Genomic DNA, 17189 nt, shown 5'->3' with positions numbered 1-17189 from the left:
TTACTTTAACGTTGCTATAGCAAGACCAAGGCACCCAACACTAGTTTTTTCGCTGGTTATACCCCTGTTAATTATGATTCACCAGTTTGTCGATCGCTACTTAACTTGAACCATTGCACAAATACAGGAGAAATAGCAGTGATTTAGGATCTTACTAATTTATCGAGTAGCAGATCCAAACGATGGCAAAAAAAAAAAGTCGATCTAAACACAAAAATAAGGCTACTGATTTACCTGTCATCAAGCCGTGTGTGTCTAATGTGTATATTAACTTTTTTATGTTGAATATTACATAGAAAGTTAAATAAATTTTAGAATGTAAAATTTAAATCTAAATAAGTTAATAATCATAAAAAATCACACGTTGAATTTAAAATATTCAAAAAAAATTAAGTCACCTCACATTCTTAAAAGTTGCCTACAATTAGCAACCATGACCACAGTGTGCGCGAAGAATGGATTGTTTCGAGTTGAACTTGATAACGCCGAACAAAAGATTTCCATTATGATCAGCTTCGGAAATTAAAATCGGGGTTCGCGGATCCTTGTGTTTTGATGTCCGGGGAAAAAGGCACCTGTCTTGAAGGAAGAAATAAAGGACGACGCAGAGCAGCTGAGAACAGAAGATGTGGAGCCCATTGCCATTGCTATTAGGTGAGTCATCAGAGGAATTGACGAAAGAAGAAGCCACGTATCAGTCCACACACGTGCTCTGAAAATGTACTTCGAAATGACATTTCAAAAATTTCTGACACTCCGATGACTTTAGAGCTTAGTCCCATAAAATTGACCCCAATCCCTTATTCTCCATCATGCCTTGTAACCTTAATTCGTAGGACGAGACGAGACTGTAAAAGCTTCGTCATGATTGCATTTTCGTCCTTTTGTTCGTCTCTTCCGCCTTACATAACGATATGATATGAGTTAAATTTTTTCTTCCACATGGAAAAGGTTTTGTATTTTGAGAGGAAATTAAAGGCTTAATCGTTAATCAATTCAGTATATATTGTATGTGATGAGTCCGAATGGCTTGTATTCAGCTGTCCATCAAGTTGGACATTACAAAAAAAGAGGCATAGCAGAGCATCTTTTGGGAGAAAGCTGATCGAGGACTTGTTCAAAGTTTCGGGCAAATGCATTAAGTGCCCGTATCAACTAGTCTTGGCTGTATAATGTCCCTATTTTTGGTGCGTACATATACCTGTTTTTAATCACAGGCCTCTCTCAGTGAATTATATATTATATTGGACAAAAATGAATTATACAAGTAGGATGTGAATTCTGTGTTTTGCATAAAATGTGAAATAAGTTCACATATAGTGTTATAAGCATAGCGACAATCTTTACACACATACACACACATATCATATCTAGATTTGAGCAGCTCCAAAACCTTATATCCTTATCACAACGTATGATCGAGTTTCTGTCTAATTTGAAAAGCACGCATGATTTTCTTTGTACTATTACATCACTAATAACTAATCAAATGACTGCAAATGTGATCCATTACGATGGTTATGACTACTTTGATATATTGTACTATCTTAGATGAAATGAAACAATAAACTGAAACGAACATCTTAGCTTTTTCTGTAAATTTTTATTAGTTTTGAAAACTTTTTCACAACTGCGATTTTTTATTTAACTGACTATTCAATCTGAGAAACAAAGGTTCCACATTAGTTTTTGAAAAATGTTATTACTGTTTTCCACAACTTAAATGGGCAAACCCGGCGACCCATATCGTACGCATATGTGAAGATAAACGCAGCCTCGTAGTTGTAAGACTCGTTATTAATTGTACCCAACTGCAAGATGATTATCGTATTTGCACTTAATAAAAAGAATATTAAAAACTGCACACTGCACATTACATAATCATTCAATTGATCTTTTAGATTGTCACCATGATTAGCCCGGCCCTTTTTTCTTAAATAAAAAGTTCTTATTATAGCTATTGATTCTTAACGAGAATGATGGTTCCATGATACTTTTACTTAAAGGATCCGAGATCTCCATCTCTTCATATGTGCTTAATTATATGTATGTGTGCGATGATGAAGAGAGACCGAGCCACCGAGCGACAGGAAAAATGAAAAACATCTATAGAATTATATATAACTACTGCAATTCTTCTTGCTCCCACATGTATACATGAGAGTATTCAAATCGCACGATACCTAAACATACATTAGAAAAATCTCAATAGTCTCTAAAAGAAGGGCTAGTTCCCAATATTAGAAACCTGAACTGTCTCGAGATACAGTTGGAAAAAAATAAGAGCAGTAGCTGATTAGGAGCGGAAGGGCTCATTTTCTTGTTCGATTTCAGAGGCAGGTTCAATATCATCTCGATCAAAAGAATCAATGCCATAATCGGTGTGGCCATGTCCAAAGGCATTGATATGATCTTTGAGAGATCTTTTGTGCTTGAAATCAGAGCCGCAAGAGCAATACCAGAGCTTGCCGCAATTCTTCTCATGAGTCCTCCAATCACCTCTCACGGCAAAGGCTTTGCAGCATTTTCTACACATGAAAGGCTTCATTCCGTGCTTACGCTTGTAATGGGTTTGGAGGGTTCGGAAGTCTTTGAGTGGTTTAGCCTTTGGATGGTCTATGTTGTTCTTGCATCCTGGTGCGCAACAATAGCAAGGCAGCCTCAGCATAGCTGTTGGCTGCGTCCCCCTTAGAGACTCTGGCCCCTTTCTATATTCAGATCCATGGCCCCACATGTGCATCTGCATACAAGTGGGTATCATTATTACTTCAGTTGGCTAACATTATCTTACGCGATGTGATAGTACTGAATAAAATTCTAATACCGAAATGACTTACAATTATATTGGTCTCTCAATTAATAATCCTATCATTTATTAGTTTAACGAACAGAATTCTCACCCTATGTGTTTTTTGCATCTAATCTCGTGAAGATTTGGTCTCTTGAAGACCAGGTTTTAGGGTGTAGGCTACCATGTCCTTTTCAACATATAAATTTCCAACATTAAATTCTTTATATACCTATGGTGGGCATGATAAAGGAAAAGGTCGACAGGGGGGTATCCTGATCATGAGGAAATCTGGTTGCACGAATTAAGGGAATATTTGACAACTATGTATGCGTCATATGTACTCATTTGCGTTAGTATGGAAAACAAATCCATTCCATGGGTCTGCCTCAATCGACCTTTTCTCTCAATCACCTGTTGGTAAAATTTCCAGGGTTTTTATTGCTCAATATGATGCATAAGCCCTAATAACCTGAAAAATCCCCAGTTTGACTAGATAAATCCTTTTCATTTATCCTGACGACATTAAAGAGCTAAACAAGATGTATGGTTGGGAAAGACCATGGGCGACTGGAGAGAGACACTACTCATTAAAGCATATATACTGATATGTGTGTTCTCATCAGTTTTTTGTACGATGAAATATTTCTCTCTACTTTTATATTAGTGCCTTCGACTGAAGAGCGGCATAGCTGGCTAGTAGATTCAGAAGAAAAATTGTTCACTTCTGAAGTTTATCGGCTTTGAGGGGACGAAAAAAGAAAGAAAAAAAAAAGTTCAAGAGAAAAGGAAAGGCAGTGTATTCCATATCCGGGGAAACCCTAAAATGCACGCACCGCACCCATTGCCACAACGCGATCATGAATTTTAAGCCCGTGACTATAGCTTTGACCACATATTAAAATCTTGCTATAGAAATAGGTTTTTTCTATTTCGTCAAGATTATAAAAAGTTATACGAGAGGAAAGTAGGCAAGAAAATTGAGGATGGGATGGAAAGGCATTTTCTTTCTTCATTTACTTTTCCAATTTTAACTGTCGCATTATTATATATCTCTCTATTTCTTGTCTTGCGAGAATTCATATTTTGATGATGATATAGGAATGGACAAACCTGCATGTTGTTGTATCTGTTGAATGTCTTGAAACAAAGAGGGCACGAGAACTGCGTCGGACCAATCAGAATCTGAGCAGGGGTAGGGATCCAGTACTGACCCCTACTGATCACTCCACTCGATGGACGCGCAGAAGCGACGGTGACTTGTTCTACATCTGAAACTAAATCAGCTGAATCTAAGCTTGGAAGCCCCAAGTGCAAAGCCACCGTCATAGCTCCGTCATGCAAATCTTTGTCCTTGTCGTCAATTTCCATGGGGGCGCAGGAAGATTCTGGATCTTGAGGAATGGAAGGGCCAAGGTTAAGAAGAGGAAGGGGCTCCCTTACGGGAGGGGAGGACGGCAAGGATTGGTAGCACTGAGGAGAGATATGAGAGGTGCCATTAATGCAGTGATGTTGTTGAGCAGAAACAAAATTATAGGAAGGCTGATTGGTGCAAGGCGAAGAAGAAGAAGAAGGGAGAAGGGAATAATAAGGATAATTGAGGTCAAACGAACCATTGAAATGATTGGGGCAGGAGGGATGGGTCATGATGAGATTTTGAGAATAATAAGGAAGAAGGAGGGGGAGAAGAAATGGGGCGGGGTTAGGCAGAAGAGAAAGAGGGATGGGAGTTAAATTATGTGGGTGGGGAACGAGAAATCATATGTTGGTAAAGCAAACAGACAATAAAGTAGAAAGCGAGACAAGAAATCACTTGTGAGGCGTGACTCAACAATGGATATATATATATATATATATATATAGTACCGGGGGAGGGAAAGTCGGTCATGAGGCGTAGTACGTACGTAGAAGAGACTGAGACGACGACCTTATCTCGGCAGACTTGGCTTAAGAGGATTAATATATGAAATGAACAGCAATCTGAACTTTAGTCTCCGTTTCCTTTTAAAATTGATAGCTAGATTCACTTTTAAAGAAAAGCAGATACAGAAACTCCGATCCGTGAGGTAGTGATCTCAAGCAGTAAATGCGTATGGATGGATTGCATATATTTCCGATTCGATCGCGTGTACTTAGACTATATTGATAGGGTTTTTTTTTTTTTCAGCATGGGAAAAAGGTGGTTTTTTTCCCCGGGGCAACAAATGGGTATGAGTTAAAGTCTTAAAGAACATTAATCGATTCCATTTCTGGCCAAAAAAAAAGGCAGAATATATGAAGAGTGCATGTGATTGAGGTAGCCATATGTAAATGGGAAATGGACAAAGTGAGAGGCGGAAGTGTGTGTGTGTGTAGAGATATACAATACAATGGGAGTGGGGGCATTCATAGGAGGGGCAGCAAAAGCAAAGCAGGCGAGGTGAGGAGTGTTGAGCACAAGGGGGGATTTGGGGTCCTCGGGAAACATCAGTGAGGGCTGTAAAACCAGCAATTGCTTCGATCTCTCTGCTCTCCTCTCCAATCCAACATGTATGTTTGCTGCTCACTATATTTCTTTTCCCAGCTTTCTCCATTCTTCTCTCTGATCTGCTGCAAAACAAAATGCATCATCCAAAGGAACTCTGCTCCCTCATTGTCCCCCGTCAGTACTTTAGTACTACTCAATATATTATTTTATTCCATCACCCAAATAAAATCACGTGAAAATTCTACCTCATAACCTCGTTATTGAATACATATTTTAATACAAGGACGTATATATGTATATTTTTCAAAAGATTAAGAGCATCTATCATGTATCGTAAGCAATAAGGACTCATTTTCCTCTAGACACATACTTAAACTAAGTTTACTCTATACTCATGTTAACTGGCAGTTGGCACCACGACTTGTTGAATATTTTTACATTAGATGGCCCCATATTTTTATTACCGCCGTCACAGACTTGTATGGTAGGTAGGAAAACACGTTTGAAATAAAGTTTGAAATTAAAACGTCAGTCCAAAATTCCTCCACTACTGAATTTTAAAAACATTATTACAGACACAAGCGCACACACGCTCCCTGGGCTCTGCTTTATAAAAGACGTCGTTTAGAATGCTTTCTTGATCTAAAAGTATAAATTTCTTGTTTTACTTAGGAACCCTTAATTATGTGCAAAGAGGCAAGAGTAGACCAATTCAATAAATTTTATTGAGAAAGAGTACTTTAAAGAAAAATCATGTACATATTTAACAAGAGTAACTAATTTTGTGTAAAAAGTTGTAAAATATCTTTTGAAAAAAGGATTGGAGCTAAAGCTGGATTGGGAAGCGCTTCTAGTGATGATGGAAACAGCCAACAGGGAATGAATGGGTCAAAGATGAACGACGAATTTGGCAACCTACCATTTTTCTTGCTGCCGAAACCTAACGAAAGTAGGTACGCTCGGGTAAAGTATGGCGTGGTCGGGAGATCGGGCAACAAAACATAGCTCCGCTGTGTTTTTGGATTCCAAATTGAAATGGCCTACAAGGAGATGAACCTAAACGACTCTTCAGATCCCGGATTCATCTTCTTCTCATTCATTCCATGGACGTTGGACCCAACTTCCAAGAATTGACGATATATTTGGACCATTTTGACCCCGTTTGGCATCATGTTTACAATATGTTTCATGTGAGTTAAAACAAAACTTCTCTGATATATTTACTCCCTACTCAGTAAATCAAATATAAGCCATTCTAAGCTGGCCCTTTATATATGTATCTCACCACAGCCTGACGGTTACATTTCTCTTTCCCTTGCGGCCTGGGAACATCCGTAATCCGTTGTCTGGTCTGAAGTTTTAACTTCCACGACACGGGTTGGCCCGAAAAAGGAGTCACTGGAGCGAAGCAAACGTGAGGTTAGAGACGCTCTCTCTGGCAGCGATTGGGCCTAATTGAAGAGTCCAGGCCCATGTCCCTGTACATACCAGCTATGCAGCCTCATGCCAGACACCACCTATTCATCCCTTCTGTGTTCCCGAAATTATGTGATTATCTCCCTTATTTTGTATGCACCCACCACTTCATGTACACTCTCTGCCCGCTTCTAATGTGTTTTATGCTTCTGATTCTACATGCACTATTTGTAATTAGTATCCAGTTTTTATAAAACAGAGCAGCTTAATTTTTGAGAAATGCTTGAGGTGCATATCCTTGACCGGCTCAAATGCTGGCTTTCATTCTTATTTATTGAAAAAATGCACAATTTCATTTTCTTTTTGCCCAATAGAAAGTTCATGGTGAGCCGACCAACGCTTCATTTTAGCACGAGTATCGTGAGCCGACCAAGGAAGAAGAAAAGAACAGGTCTGTTAGGATATGGCAAATGCAGGTTCTACTCGGTGGTGATGAACTCATGCGGCAACAAGTGGGTGGTACCCATGAAGGCAGCTGAGTTTCTACGTACTATTCCTACTTGTCTCGATTAAAGAACACCTATGGCCCTGCTCTTAAATTTAATTAATTCTACTGTACAATGTGATGCACTGTGGATTGGTGGTTCTTACATTTGGATGCCAGGCACAGCACGTAACTGTTAATCTCACCCCACCAAGTGGCAATTAAAACACAGTTGGTATCTCGCCTTAATGCAAGCTGAGTTCCCAAATGAATCCACCTTTGGTGCTGGGGGTTCCAGGGTATCTTCACGAGGGCCATCGCATTTGGCCAATTTTATCTCTCAGATCTCCCTATTTTCCCTTTGTCTTTTGATTATTTGTCTTGCTGTTAGACCACGGTTTTATAGGGAAAACCACTTGACTTGAGTTTTTTGGAGTATCTATTCTTTCGATAATTCATAGTATCCACAATTTCGTTCGTATGCCAGAGAACCCTTGAAACTCATGAGAAGTTGTTTCCTTTCCGCCTTGTAAAATCAAAGCACGGATTTCAGAATCCATGTTTTTGGTGAGAGTAGCTACCGTGGAAATCGTCAATTTTTGTTATTATTTTTGTGGTCATAGTTAACTTTAGTTTTTTTACCTGAATAGTTAACTTTAGTTAAAGCTTGATAAAAGTATGATTAATTTTGATCAAGTCTTTGAAGATTACGTATTGCTAATGTGGTAATCATGCGTCACTAACGATGATTTGTAATAATAAATTAGACTCTAACCAAAGTCTTTGATCATGATTTTGATTGATTTTTTGATAAAAATTACATGCAAATTGACCATAAAATCATGTATTGATCCGTGAACCATCGTACGCTCATACGGTGGTAATGTTTGTTTCAAGTTTTAAAGAAGTGAGAAAATGCTGCCCTATTGAGGCTCGTCTTTAGGCAAGACCCATCATTCATTCATACGCATTGGATTTGGCTGATAAAATCTTCAAGAATGATTCCCCGGGGGGCAGGGGAGCTTCCCGTGGTGAAATTTATTTCTTGGGCATCATATATACATCCCCGTGCAGGCCGAGATACTTGAGAGGGTGAATCCTGATTAGGCCCATATTTAACTTGGTCTATCATAATTAGTTTCCTAATTTGAGATTTAATCATTGCTTCTTGACCAAGAATAACACGATTAAGCAATGACAACTACCCCACAGGTGGCAATATCTCTCTTGATAAGCTTTTACAAGCGTGCTGCTTTATTTTTGTCCATGAACTCTCTTTATAATGTTCTTTATGGGTTTTGGTAGAAAGATGCGACCATTGTTGAGCAGAGTGCGTTGTCGTTGGAGGAAGAATCATGTGTGCCTGGGTGTGGTAGTAGTAATGGCCAACTGTGTGTTTTGTCTGTGTGGCGTTGCAGACAAAAAGGATGAGAAGAGAATATAATGATGCGTCTGGGGGGTTCACTTGGCTTGCACGCCATGCTTTTTGTTTCATTCTCGTGCCTCCTCAATTATCTATGTTATCGATCCCTCTTCTCTCTCTCACATGCCACGCTTTCAGTTCACAGCCTTTTTCATTTCTTCTTCTTCTCTCACTACATCAGATTCTGATGTGCTTTCTTTCATATGCCCCTTCCACGTAGATGCTAATCATGCCATGATCCCACATTCACATATTAATTTAAAATTCTCTGGATCTTCTCAAACTCTACACACACATTTGCATTTCGTTGCCATCAAAATTCAACACTGGAATTTGAGGTTGGAGGAATGAGTTGGGCTGTTTGGCTATACTTTCGTGGCTATGACTTGGCACATTTAAGTTGCATTTCCATGAACCAGCATGCTTCTTCTAGTTACAAGAATAAGAACTGCAGGGCTTGCTAGATTAAAAAAAGTTTTTTTTTTGGTTCTTTAAAAAAGATTGGTTGAAAAAGGAAGCTTGGCTTGTCACAAATTAGTTGGGATTTTTTTGTTTGGTCACCGCCTTTTAACCACACTTATCTCTCACAATTCAATTTCTGAACGCTGGCCAACCACTAAAGATTGTCTCCAATGGGAATCTAATCTCTCTCTCTCTCTCTGTCAAAACATTAACGGTAAGGAGTAAGAACCCATTTAATCTCGGTGCTTGAATATTGTTGAGTAAACTTATTCATGGGGTCTACTTGCCATCATCTTAATAATAGGAGTACAACTGCCACCTTCAATTCATATTTCGATTGGAGCGTTCGTAATTTACTCGAAATCAAATAATTACACGAAAGTAGTTTAACTCCTGCTTCTATTCCGCAGAGGTATCATGCATAATTTTCATAAAAGAGCAAACTTTCTTTTTCTCGTCTCTCTCTGCCTCTTTCTGAGGTGCTAGTCGGAGAACTAACAAAAAAGAAAAATGGAAAACGAAAACAGCAACAGTTGAAGAATAGGTGCGATGCAGCTGATCATGATCTATCTAACGAAGTTGGCGTGTTCCTGAAACCACTGAGAAAAGCCCCACACACACACACACCTAGAGAGAGAAATGGGGCAGAGAGAGGAGCTACAAAACAAAGCCATTCTTTAAGAAAGCCGCTCTCATTCTCATTCTCATCCTCATCCGCTGTTGTGTGAGCGAGAGAAGGTATCTGCCAAAGGGATCGTTGTCGGCACTTTAATACCTACCATATACCTTTAGTATCAGATCGAGCTTTCCTGCTCTTCATCTCATCCGAATTTTTAGATGCTTACCATTGTTGGTCTTTCCTACTTTCCTGATTACGATCCATTCACTCTCAGAACTAACCACGCATATTACTTACGGATGATCTTGCAATAGAGTCGTGAAAGCTCCTGAAATTTTTCTTCCGATAGTCCGGGGGGAAAATCCTTGACGTTCGAGAGTGATAGGGCCAAAAAGGTACTCCTGCGGTTTCTGCTTTCTAGTTTGTTTCTTTGGAAAGTGCACAGCACTGAATAGCGAAATCTCGATTGATGAGTCACACCTGTAACGGAGTCGCTTGATTTTTTCTAGAGCTCATTTAATATCTATTTTGCCTTCAAAGGTTAAATATTTGTACTTCAACTTGATATTAATACATTTTCTGAACAGCGAAACAATACACATTTCGTATGGATTTGTTGGACTGATTTGAATGAATTTGCGTCTAATGATTCGGATGTCGAATGATTAATTAAGCATGCTTGATGGTGGGATATGATGCTTGAGAGTTGAGATTGCAGAAAATAAGCAGTCTTGAAAGTTTAAGCTTATAACCATCAAAACACCTTTGGCTTCTCGTTTATATGCTATGCACTGAATATCAGTACCAATTTAAATTATGCAGGTTTAGTTTTTTAGGAGTAGCTCAATTATAGGACACTGATTGTTGTCTAAGTGAATTGCAAGAAGTTTGTTTATAAATCCGTGGATCAGGTTCCCATATTTGATGCAAATATGTGTTTGAACAGAAGCCTTTATGTATTTTTGCATTTGCGCCCCATTGCCTTTGCATTAATATGCATATGCTTGTACTTGACTGTATATTTCACGCTGCAGAGTGATTGTCTGACGGAAAGAATTCAAAATGAGTTGGAACACACACATGGAGGTCCACTGCAACAATATCAGTTACCCCTACAATACAGCAGGAAGCTTTATTGAATATTTTGAAGGTCTAACCTACGAACACGTCAATTTCATTTTTTCTGGTGCTTCACATTCTCAGGTGCCTACAAAGACACAAACTAGATTTTATTTGAGAAATTATGTGCTCCGGTTGACGGAAACTATTGTACTCTTTTCTTTCTCACTTTGTCTATGTGGATTCGCTGGGAAGACTTTGCTTAGTTTGATATATACTGCTTCACTCACCAAATTTACCATATTAAACTGACTAAATTTCTTTATATATACATAATAAGACAGTCCACTGCATACTTATCTGTATTTGAAATTTTTCTTAATGTTTATTAATGGAATGCAACCTGAAACGTTAATAGGCATGAAGTGCTAAAAATCTACTTTAATATTCACAGGAGAGCTTGTACCCATCAACTACAAGTTTCTACAAGTTTGGCCTAGCTGAGCCTGAGAATACTTCATATTATCATTACAGTGATGGTTATGAGGTGAATAGTCATGACCGACGGGTGGATGAGCACAGAAGGCCTTTAGAGAACACATCAATATTTGGTGAACATGCTGCAGCAGAAAGTGCAGAATGGGGTGAAGGTGTGAACACCACTGCTCGAGACAATTCTGTTGAATGTAAGTTCTTGATTTTCATTTGGAGACGATTTTCTTGATATACAGAAGCCCATTGCACTAGCAGCATTAAAAAAAAAATTATATTCATGTTTGGGGTGACCAAATGTAAGATGGTTTTGTTCATTCACTCTGTTTTGACCAAGTGTGCACTCCTCAGAAAGTGCATGGCACTTGCGGTTTATATTCACTCTTCTGTACTTGGTGTTGAGTAAGTTTCTGTAGTCCTAATTCCTGCATGCACATCACAATGTGTTGAAAACTGCTGTAGGAGAATTAAGCATCCTGTTCACTAATATTGGTCTACATTAGTATTTTTAAGAGTACGGCTTCCTGCACATGGAAGTATCTGCTTGAACCTACTAGCTGAACTACAGAGCCTTTGTTCATATTGAGGAAGTGAAGTTACTTCAATTAGTCTAGTATCTCTGCTTTTATATTTTGTAACCTTTTTTGTGATATTGAAACTTCTGCTGTCTTATAAATGAGATTTTCTTTCAGCTACACTATGTATGTCTTCACTAATCATTGCTAGAAAGGAAATAAATTCTAAACATTTGTAAGCACTCATTGTTTTCTATGTGAAATGATGAAATTAATTTTTTTTTGGGACATTTTTTCCTTTCAATTACCGAAATAGAGAAACAAGATTGAAATTACTTTAATTAATGAAGAGTCCAACTGCGATGTTAGTCCATATAACATAGTGTTTATTTATCATAAATCTTATAGGACCCTTAACCTTTTTGAGTTTTTCCCTCTGTTGTAGATTTTCTTGTCACCTTGCCATTTGTCACTTTGAATCTACATATAGTATAAGTGCTTTTGGTTTAACTTAAATAACATATTTTCTTCATTCCAGGTCCAAGAAGACATCATCGTTCCCATGACTATCAGGTATTTCGTCTGAAGTCTTGGTTTATAAAATTATTAACTGCATTGAATATTTAAGAAGCAGTATACAAGATGATCTGAGGAGTTTTTCAAAACTTTGCAGGTCACTTGGCAAGACAATATTGATCTTGACAACATGTCCTATGAGGTTGGAATGGGTGGCTAAAAATTCTTCGTGTTACAAGTCTTTATATTTCTCTTCCTCAAATTAGAGCTGTTACATGCCTGTTTTTTTCGGAGTATAAAGTCAATGTTCTAGAAATGCACATAATTAGTCTTGCAATATAAACTATTTACTCATATAAGCCTACTTTTGTGACTACTTAATTACTATTACTTTGGTTGTTGAGTTGTGCTCCTCTACAGTAGAAAACCATACCCTCTTGTATTTACCATTGTGCCCCATAGAGGCAATTACTCTTGAGGACAACATTGTTTGGCCAAATCACTTCACAAACAATCTGATATTCTTATTATATCTCCTTACTAGCTAAATTGCAACTGTAAAATCCATGATGCTTCATCTAATAGACATCTCTTGATTGCATTAAGTAGAACGGTTGATTAAGAAACATTTGCATTGGAAAGTTTCCTAACAGTAACAGGACTTTTGACTATTTAGGCCGTGCTTATTTCTTTACATTTCTTCTTACATAGAAAATATTACCTTTTCAGGAATTACTTGAGTTAGGGGAGGCTGTTGGAAGTCAAAACCGTGGTCTCTCCCAAGAACAGATCTCTTTGCTTCCAGTTTCAAAGTACAAGTGTGGGATTTTTTCACGCAAAAAATCACGGGATGAGAGGTAATGTTAGGTTTGCACTTTTCCCTCTCTAGTGCTATTTTTCTTCTAATTTCATTTCAATTTTTTTTTTGTATCAATATTTTCTTCCTGGATCTACCAATTTTTTGCTTCTAATTTTTGAAGATCAATACTTCTTTGCTGCATGCTAATTGTTTTTAAGCAATTTAATTTGTCCTGGTGCTTTGAGCTATTTGCCAGGATTAAAAATTCTGCTTTAGGAGTTTATCTTTAGTCACTGAATTTACGTCTTGCTAGCTTTTCTGAAATATTTGGTTCCATAGCGTGTGTGGATTACAAGTTAAAGAATAAAGTGGAGTATGAAGGAAATCTGCAGGACAAATTCTTCTTATTAGCTGGGAATACAGATAGCAACTTTTGCATCTTTGATCATCTTACATCAAACTAGAGCGAGATGTTGGGTGATGAAAGATCTGCTTTGTTCGACTGATGAAATTTTGTACTGATCTGTTTGTTGTAATATAAGTTCTGCATTTCAATTCCCACATGCCCACACACACACACTCCTCACTCAAGTAGGCAGCAAAAAGACCAAGTATGACACTTGAACCCTTAGGATATATGCTTGTGGTATGATTTAGAGCAGTTCCATTATTCCTTCTCACGTCTATTATATATGTGTCTGAGGGGAAAAACGGATTTATTCCTCAGCTAAAGTATCTAGAAGTCTCTTGTTTATTTAATTTGTTGATCTGATTTATCTTCTGCTTCAGATGTGTGATTTGCCAAATGGAATATAGGAGAGGGGAAAAACGGATCACCTTACCATGCAAACATGTCTATCATGCTGCGTGTGCAACAACATGGCTTAGCATCAACAAGGTAAGACCAAGGAGTTCATACTTGTCAAGAACTCACCCCATTCTGGCAGTACTCAATTGCTATCCGCTGAAATAGCTGACCTTTTTATCTTCTTGCTTGTTTTTGCTTCTTTTCTATTAAAGGCTTGCCCTATATGTTACACGGAGGTGTTTGCTGATACATCAAAACGCAAATGATCACCAGCCAGTGAATGCAAGAGATCTGCACCCATTCGTGTTTCCCTTTGGGTATCTAGGTGGAAACAAAATTATTTGGTTTCTTTTTCCTGTCAGGTATTATCTCGTGGGGTTTCTAGAATCTACTGCGTGCACATGAGAGCTTTAACGTGGGTTAGCTCTAGGGGGTGGGGGGAGAGAATAAAAAATGGGTCTATGAACATGCATGATAGTTGTGTTGGAGAGGCTGGATTTGTTATCGTATTTTTATAGCGTGCCTTCGTTTCACCTGCATATGTCAACTCGACATGTTGCCACAACTTCAGGCTATTTTAACGGAAATTTGTTGTGCTAAAATTAGGTCTGTAGCTTCCTTGAAGGCTAAGTTATCATACTCAATCCTAAAGGGGATGTATGAACGTAGTGATAATGAAAAAACTGAAAATCATCATGTGTTTGGTCCAAAAAGAAAAAAAGAAAATCATCATATGTGGAAGGCATGTATAAGCTAATGTTGTTATATGCTTAAAGACAGTTAAATTCAAAATCGTGTAAAAAGTCATGTAATTTATGATCACAAGTTAGTTTATACCGGGGGGATCAAGCTGAAGAATCAAAATTAATGCAGAATTAGAGAGGGACTGCGCACACTAAAACGCATCTTTGATGATTGTTGTCTTAAAAGATACGAATGATCTCATTGTGCAGACGCTATCTGACTCCAAAAGCAATCTCCATTTAAGACTTGCGCACAACTCATGTTTATCCTTTCAAATCTTGATCTCAGATGCCAAAAATACTATCATTAAGTCTCTTATTTAATGATGTGATAGCAGTGATAATGTCAACGATTAAGGGGAAGTTTGGATAAAAGCAAAATCATGGTTTACGATATATGAATTAAATACGTGAAGGAGTTTGTTTCAATTTATAAAAAAGTGTTTTTGAAAAGCACTTTTAGCATAACCCAAACACCCTTAAATGATAAATATTAAATAGTTACCTTCTGTGGTATTTTTTTAATTTACATAAGAATCTTTTGTTTTTCATATAAAAGTTAAATAATTAATTTGAGAGTATTAAAAAAAATTAATTAAGTTAATTATTTGTAATAAATATAATCGGTGTTGGCTTTCTTAAAACACCATTATTAATTATTATTTTTGGAATAATTCATTAATAAATTTCTGTACATATGCAATTAATAGTGACATTTTAGGAGAAAATTATAAATTTGAAAGATAAAATAAATTAAAAATTTATATTTAGAATTAAAGTAAACTTCTTATTTAGTTCATATGTTAAAAATCTGAGTAACTTTTACCAATCAAATCAGTCCATAAGTTTCAACTGTAAGTACTATAGATGTCATAATGGAACCAGTTTCAGTGCTCATCATTTTAAATATCATAAGCTCATCAGATCTAAACTATCATTGTCTGATTTAAGCAGTCCAGATTTAAAATCTTTAATTAATTATTTTTAAATAGAAAAAATTATCTTTTGAAAGAATAATAATTAAGAGATTATCTCTATTTTAAATCGTATATGCATTAAAATAATTATTTTGAATAAATAAAAATAAAAAAGAAATTAAATCCATATCATTCAAATGAGATATAGATAATTCAGATCTGATGAACCTAGAGTGCTCATCCAAAATTGATTGCTGCCATAATTGGATCTCAAGAAAACATGCGATAGTACTTATTTATTATTTTAATGAAATGATCGTAACTTTGCCACATCGCCAAGATATCAACTTATATTGAACATTGGAATTGGAGTTGTATTAATTTAATAAATAATCCAAAATTGGTCATATATTATACTCTTCCGTTCCTAGATATAGGATCTAATTGCAGAGTTGATTTTGATCCTAAATGTAAGATCTATTTCTCATATTTGTTAGTTTTTCCTAAATTACCCCAATGGATACTCCTTCAACCATAATCAAGTAGAAGAGAGAGAAAGGATGTTAAGGAAGATAATTATAATGTTTTAAAAAAAACATGTCATATTTCTTATAATTAACTAACTTACCTAACTTCCATAATCTAATCAAATTAGTTAAATAGGTCTTATATTAAAGACGGAAAAGTATATATTTTGAAAAATAAAATGAATTATTTATGGTGTACAAACAGTACAAATGATTAAATTTTTTACATTATATATGGATATATGAATTGGTTTATCTGGGTTTGTTGGCGTTATAAATAAGAAAGGAATAACAATAAAATCACATACATGGCGTGGAATAAAGTTGACTTTTAGGCCAAGTTTTGGGAAGTTTAAATAATGCATTATTGTTGTGTTTGCCACGTTTGTATAGGTGGAGAAGGTGATTCATTCTGGAAATATGTGCATGAAGAGATCCCCGAATAAAAGTTCATCACAAGTCATAAAATTGCCGACTACATAATTCATCACCCAGAGGTTGAAAGCAAAAATGTCCCTGTAAATCACCTTTCAGTTGCTCCTGCGTGAGCTGTGTTTTCTACAAATATTTGAACTTTCGTTCTTTCCTCCAGCAATTTTTCTGTTTTGAGAGGAGGGAAATGTGCAAAGAAAAAACTCTCACTTAAAATTATTATAACCTGCATTAAACTGGACGTTGTACAATATGATGTAAGTCAGCAAACCTACACTTAAAGATGCCCCTAAACAAAAATTTATGAAGGAACATTAAAATGAAAGATCACCGCCTGAAATATGTTTCAATATATATAGACATAAATGTGCCTATATATGAAGACTTCGGTTTTTAATCTCACTATCATAGATAAGACGAACCCCTTTCACATGTGAGCTCAGATATCTATAACCAACCGCAGGCTTTTTTTTGTAAGAACACAATGATGGGAGTTCTGATATAGAATTTTAGAACTGCAGGGGAGCTTTTGAAGCTATAAACGTCATAGAATTCCCTTTGATTTTCTTATCATAGCCTAGTAATTCTGTATTTTAGACCGAATCACAGGAAGGAAGACGTATCCGCAATAAAAAAGCTGTTATACCAAAAGCACTAATTCAGTCTTTTTTGCCCCCACAAAATGTTAATCCGCAGACTATGGTACGTTCCTGCCTTGATCA

The 17189-nt window shown here is 36.8% G+C and overlaps 2 protein-coding genes across 2 annotated transcripts; one reads left to right on the top strand and one right to left on the bottom strand.

Annotated features, from left to right (window-relative positions):
* Positions 1 to 2149: 2149 nt before the first annotated feature.
* Positions 2150 to 4518, bottom strand: LOC114736374 (zinc finger protein WIP2-like). Its single transcript, XM_028924158.1, has 2 exons — positions 3902 to 4518; positions 2150 to 2740 (listed from the first exon to the last, which is right to left on the bottom strand). Exons 1-2 carry the CDS (start codon positions 4433 to 4435, stop codon positions 2297 to 2299), a joined length of 978 nt encoding a protein of 325 aa, XP_028779991.1. The 5' UTR covers positions 4436 to 4518; the 3' UTR covers positions 2150 to 2296.
* Positions 4519 to 9425: 4907 nt separating this feature from the next.
* Positions 9426 to 14431, top strand: LOC114736372 (E3 ubiquitin-protein ligase BIG BROTHER). The gene is made up of 8 exons (XM_028924157.1): positions 9426 to 10054; positions 10694 to 10862; positions 11173 to 11404; positions 12264 to 12298; positions 12399 to 12443; positions 12971 to 13098; positions 13830 to 13938; positions 14061 to 14431. The coding sequence occupies exons 2-8, from the start codon at positions 10722 to 10724 to the stop codon at positions 14112 to 14114; spliced, it is 744 nt and encodes a 247-aa protein (XP_028779990.1). The 5' UTR covers positions 9426 to 10054; positions 10694 to 10721; the 3' UTR covers positions 14115 to 14431.
* Positions 14432 to 17189: the final 2758 nt, after the last annotated feature.

This window comes from Neltuma alba, unplaced genomic scaffold (genome assembly GCF_004799145.2).
Source record: "Neltuma alba isolate B1F8T4 unplaced genomic scaffold, ASM479914v2 tig00013332_pilon, whole genome shotgun sequence".
In the NCBI taxonomy this organism is placed as follows: Eukaryota; Viridiplantae; Streptophyta; class Magnoliopsida; order Fabales; family Fabaceae; genus Neltuma; species Neltuma alba.
This window is presented reverse-complemented; position numbering and strand designations above follow the sequence as displayed.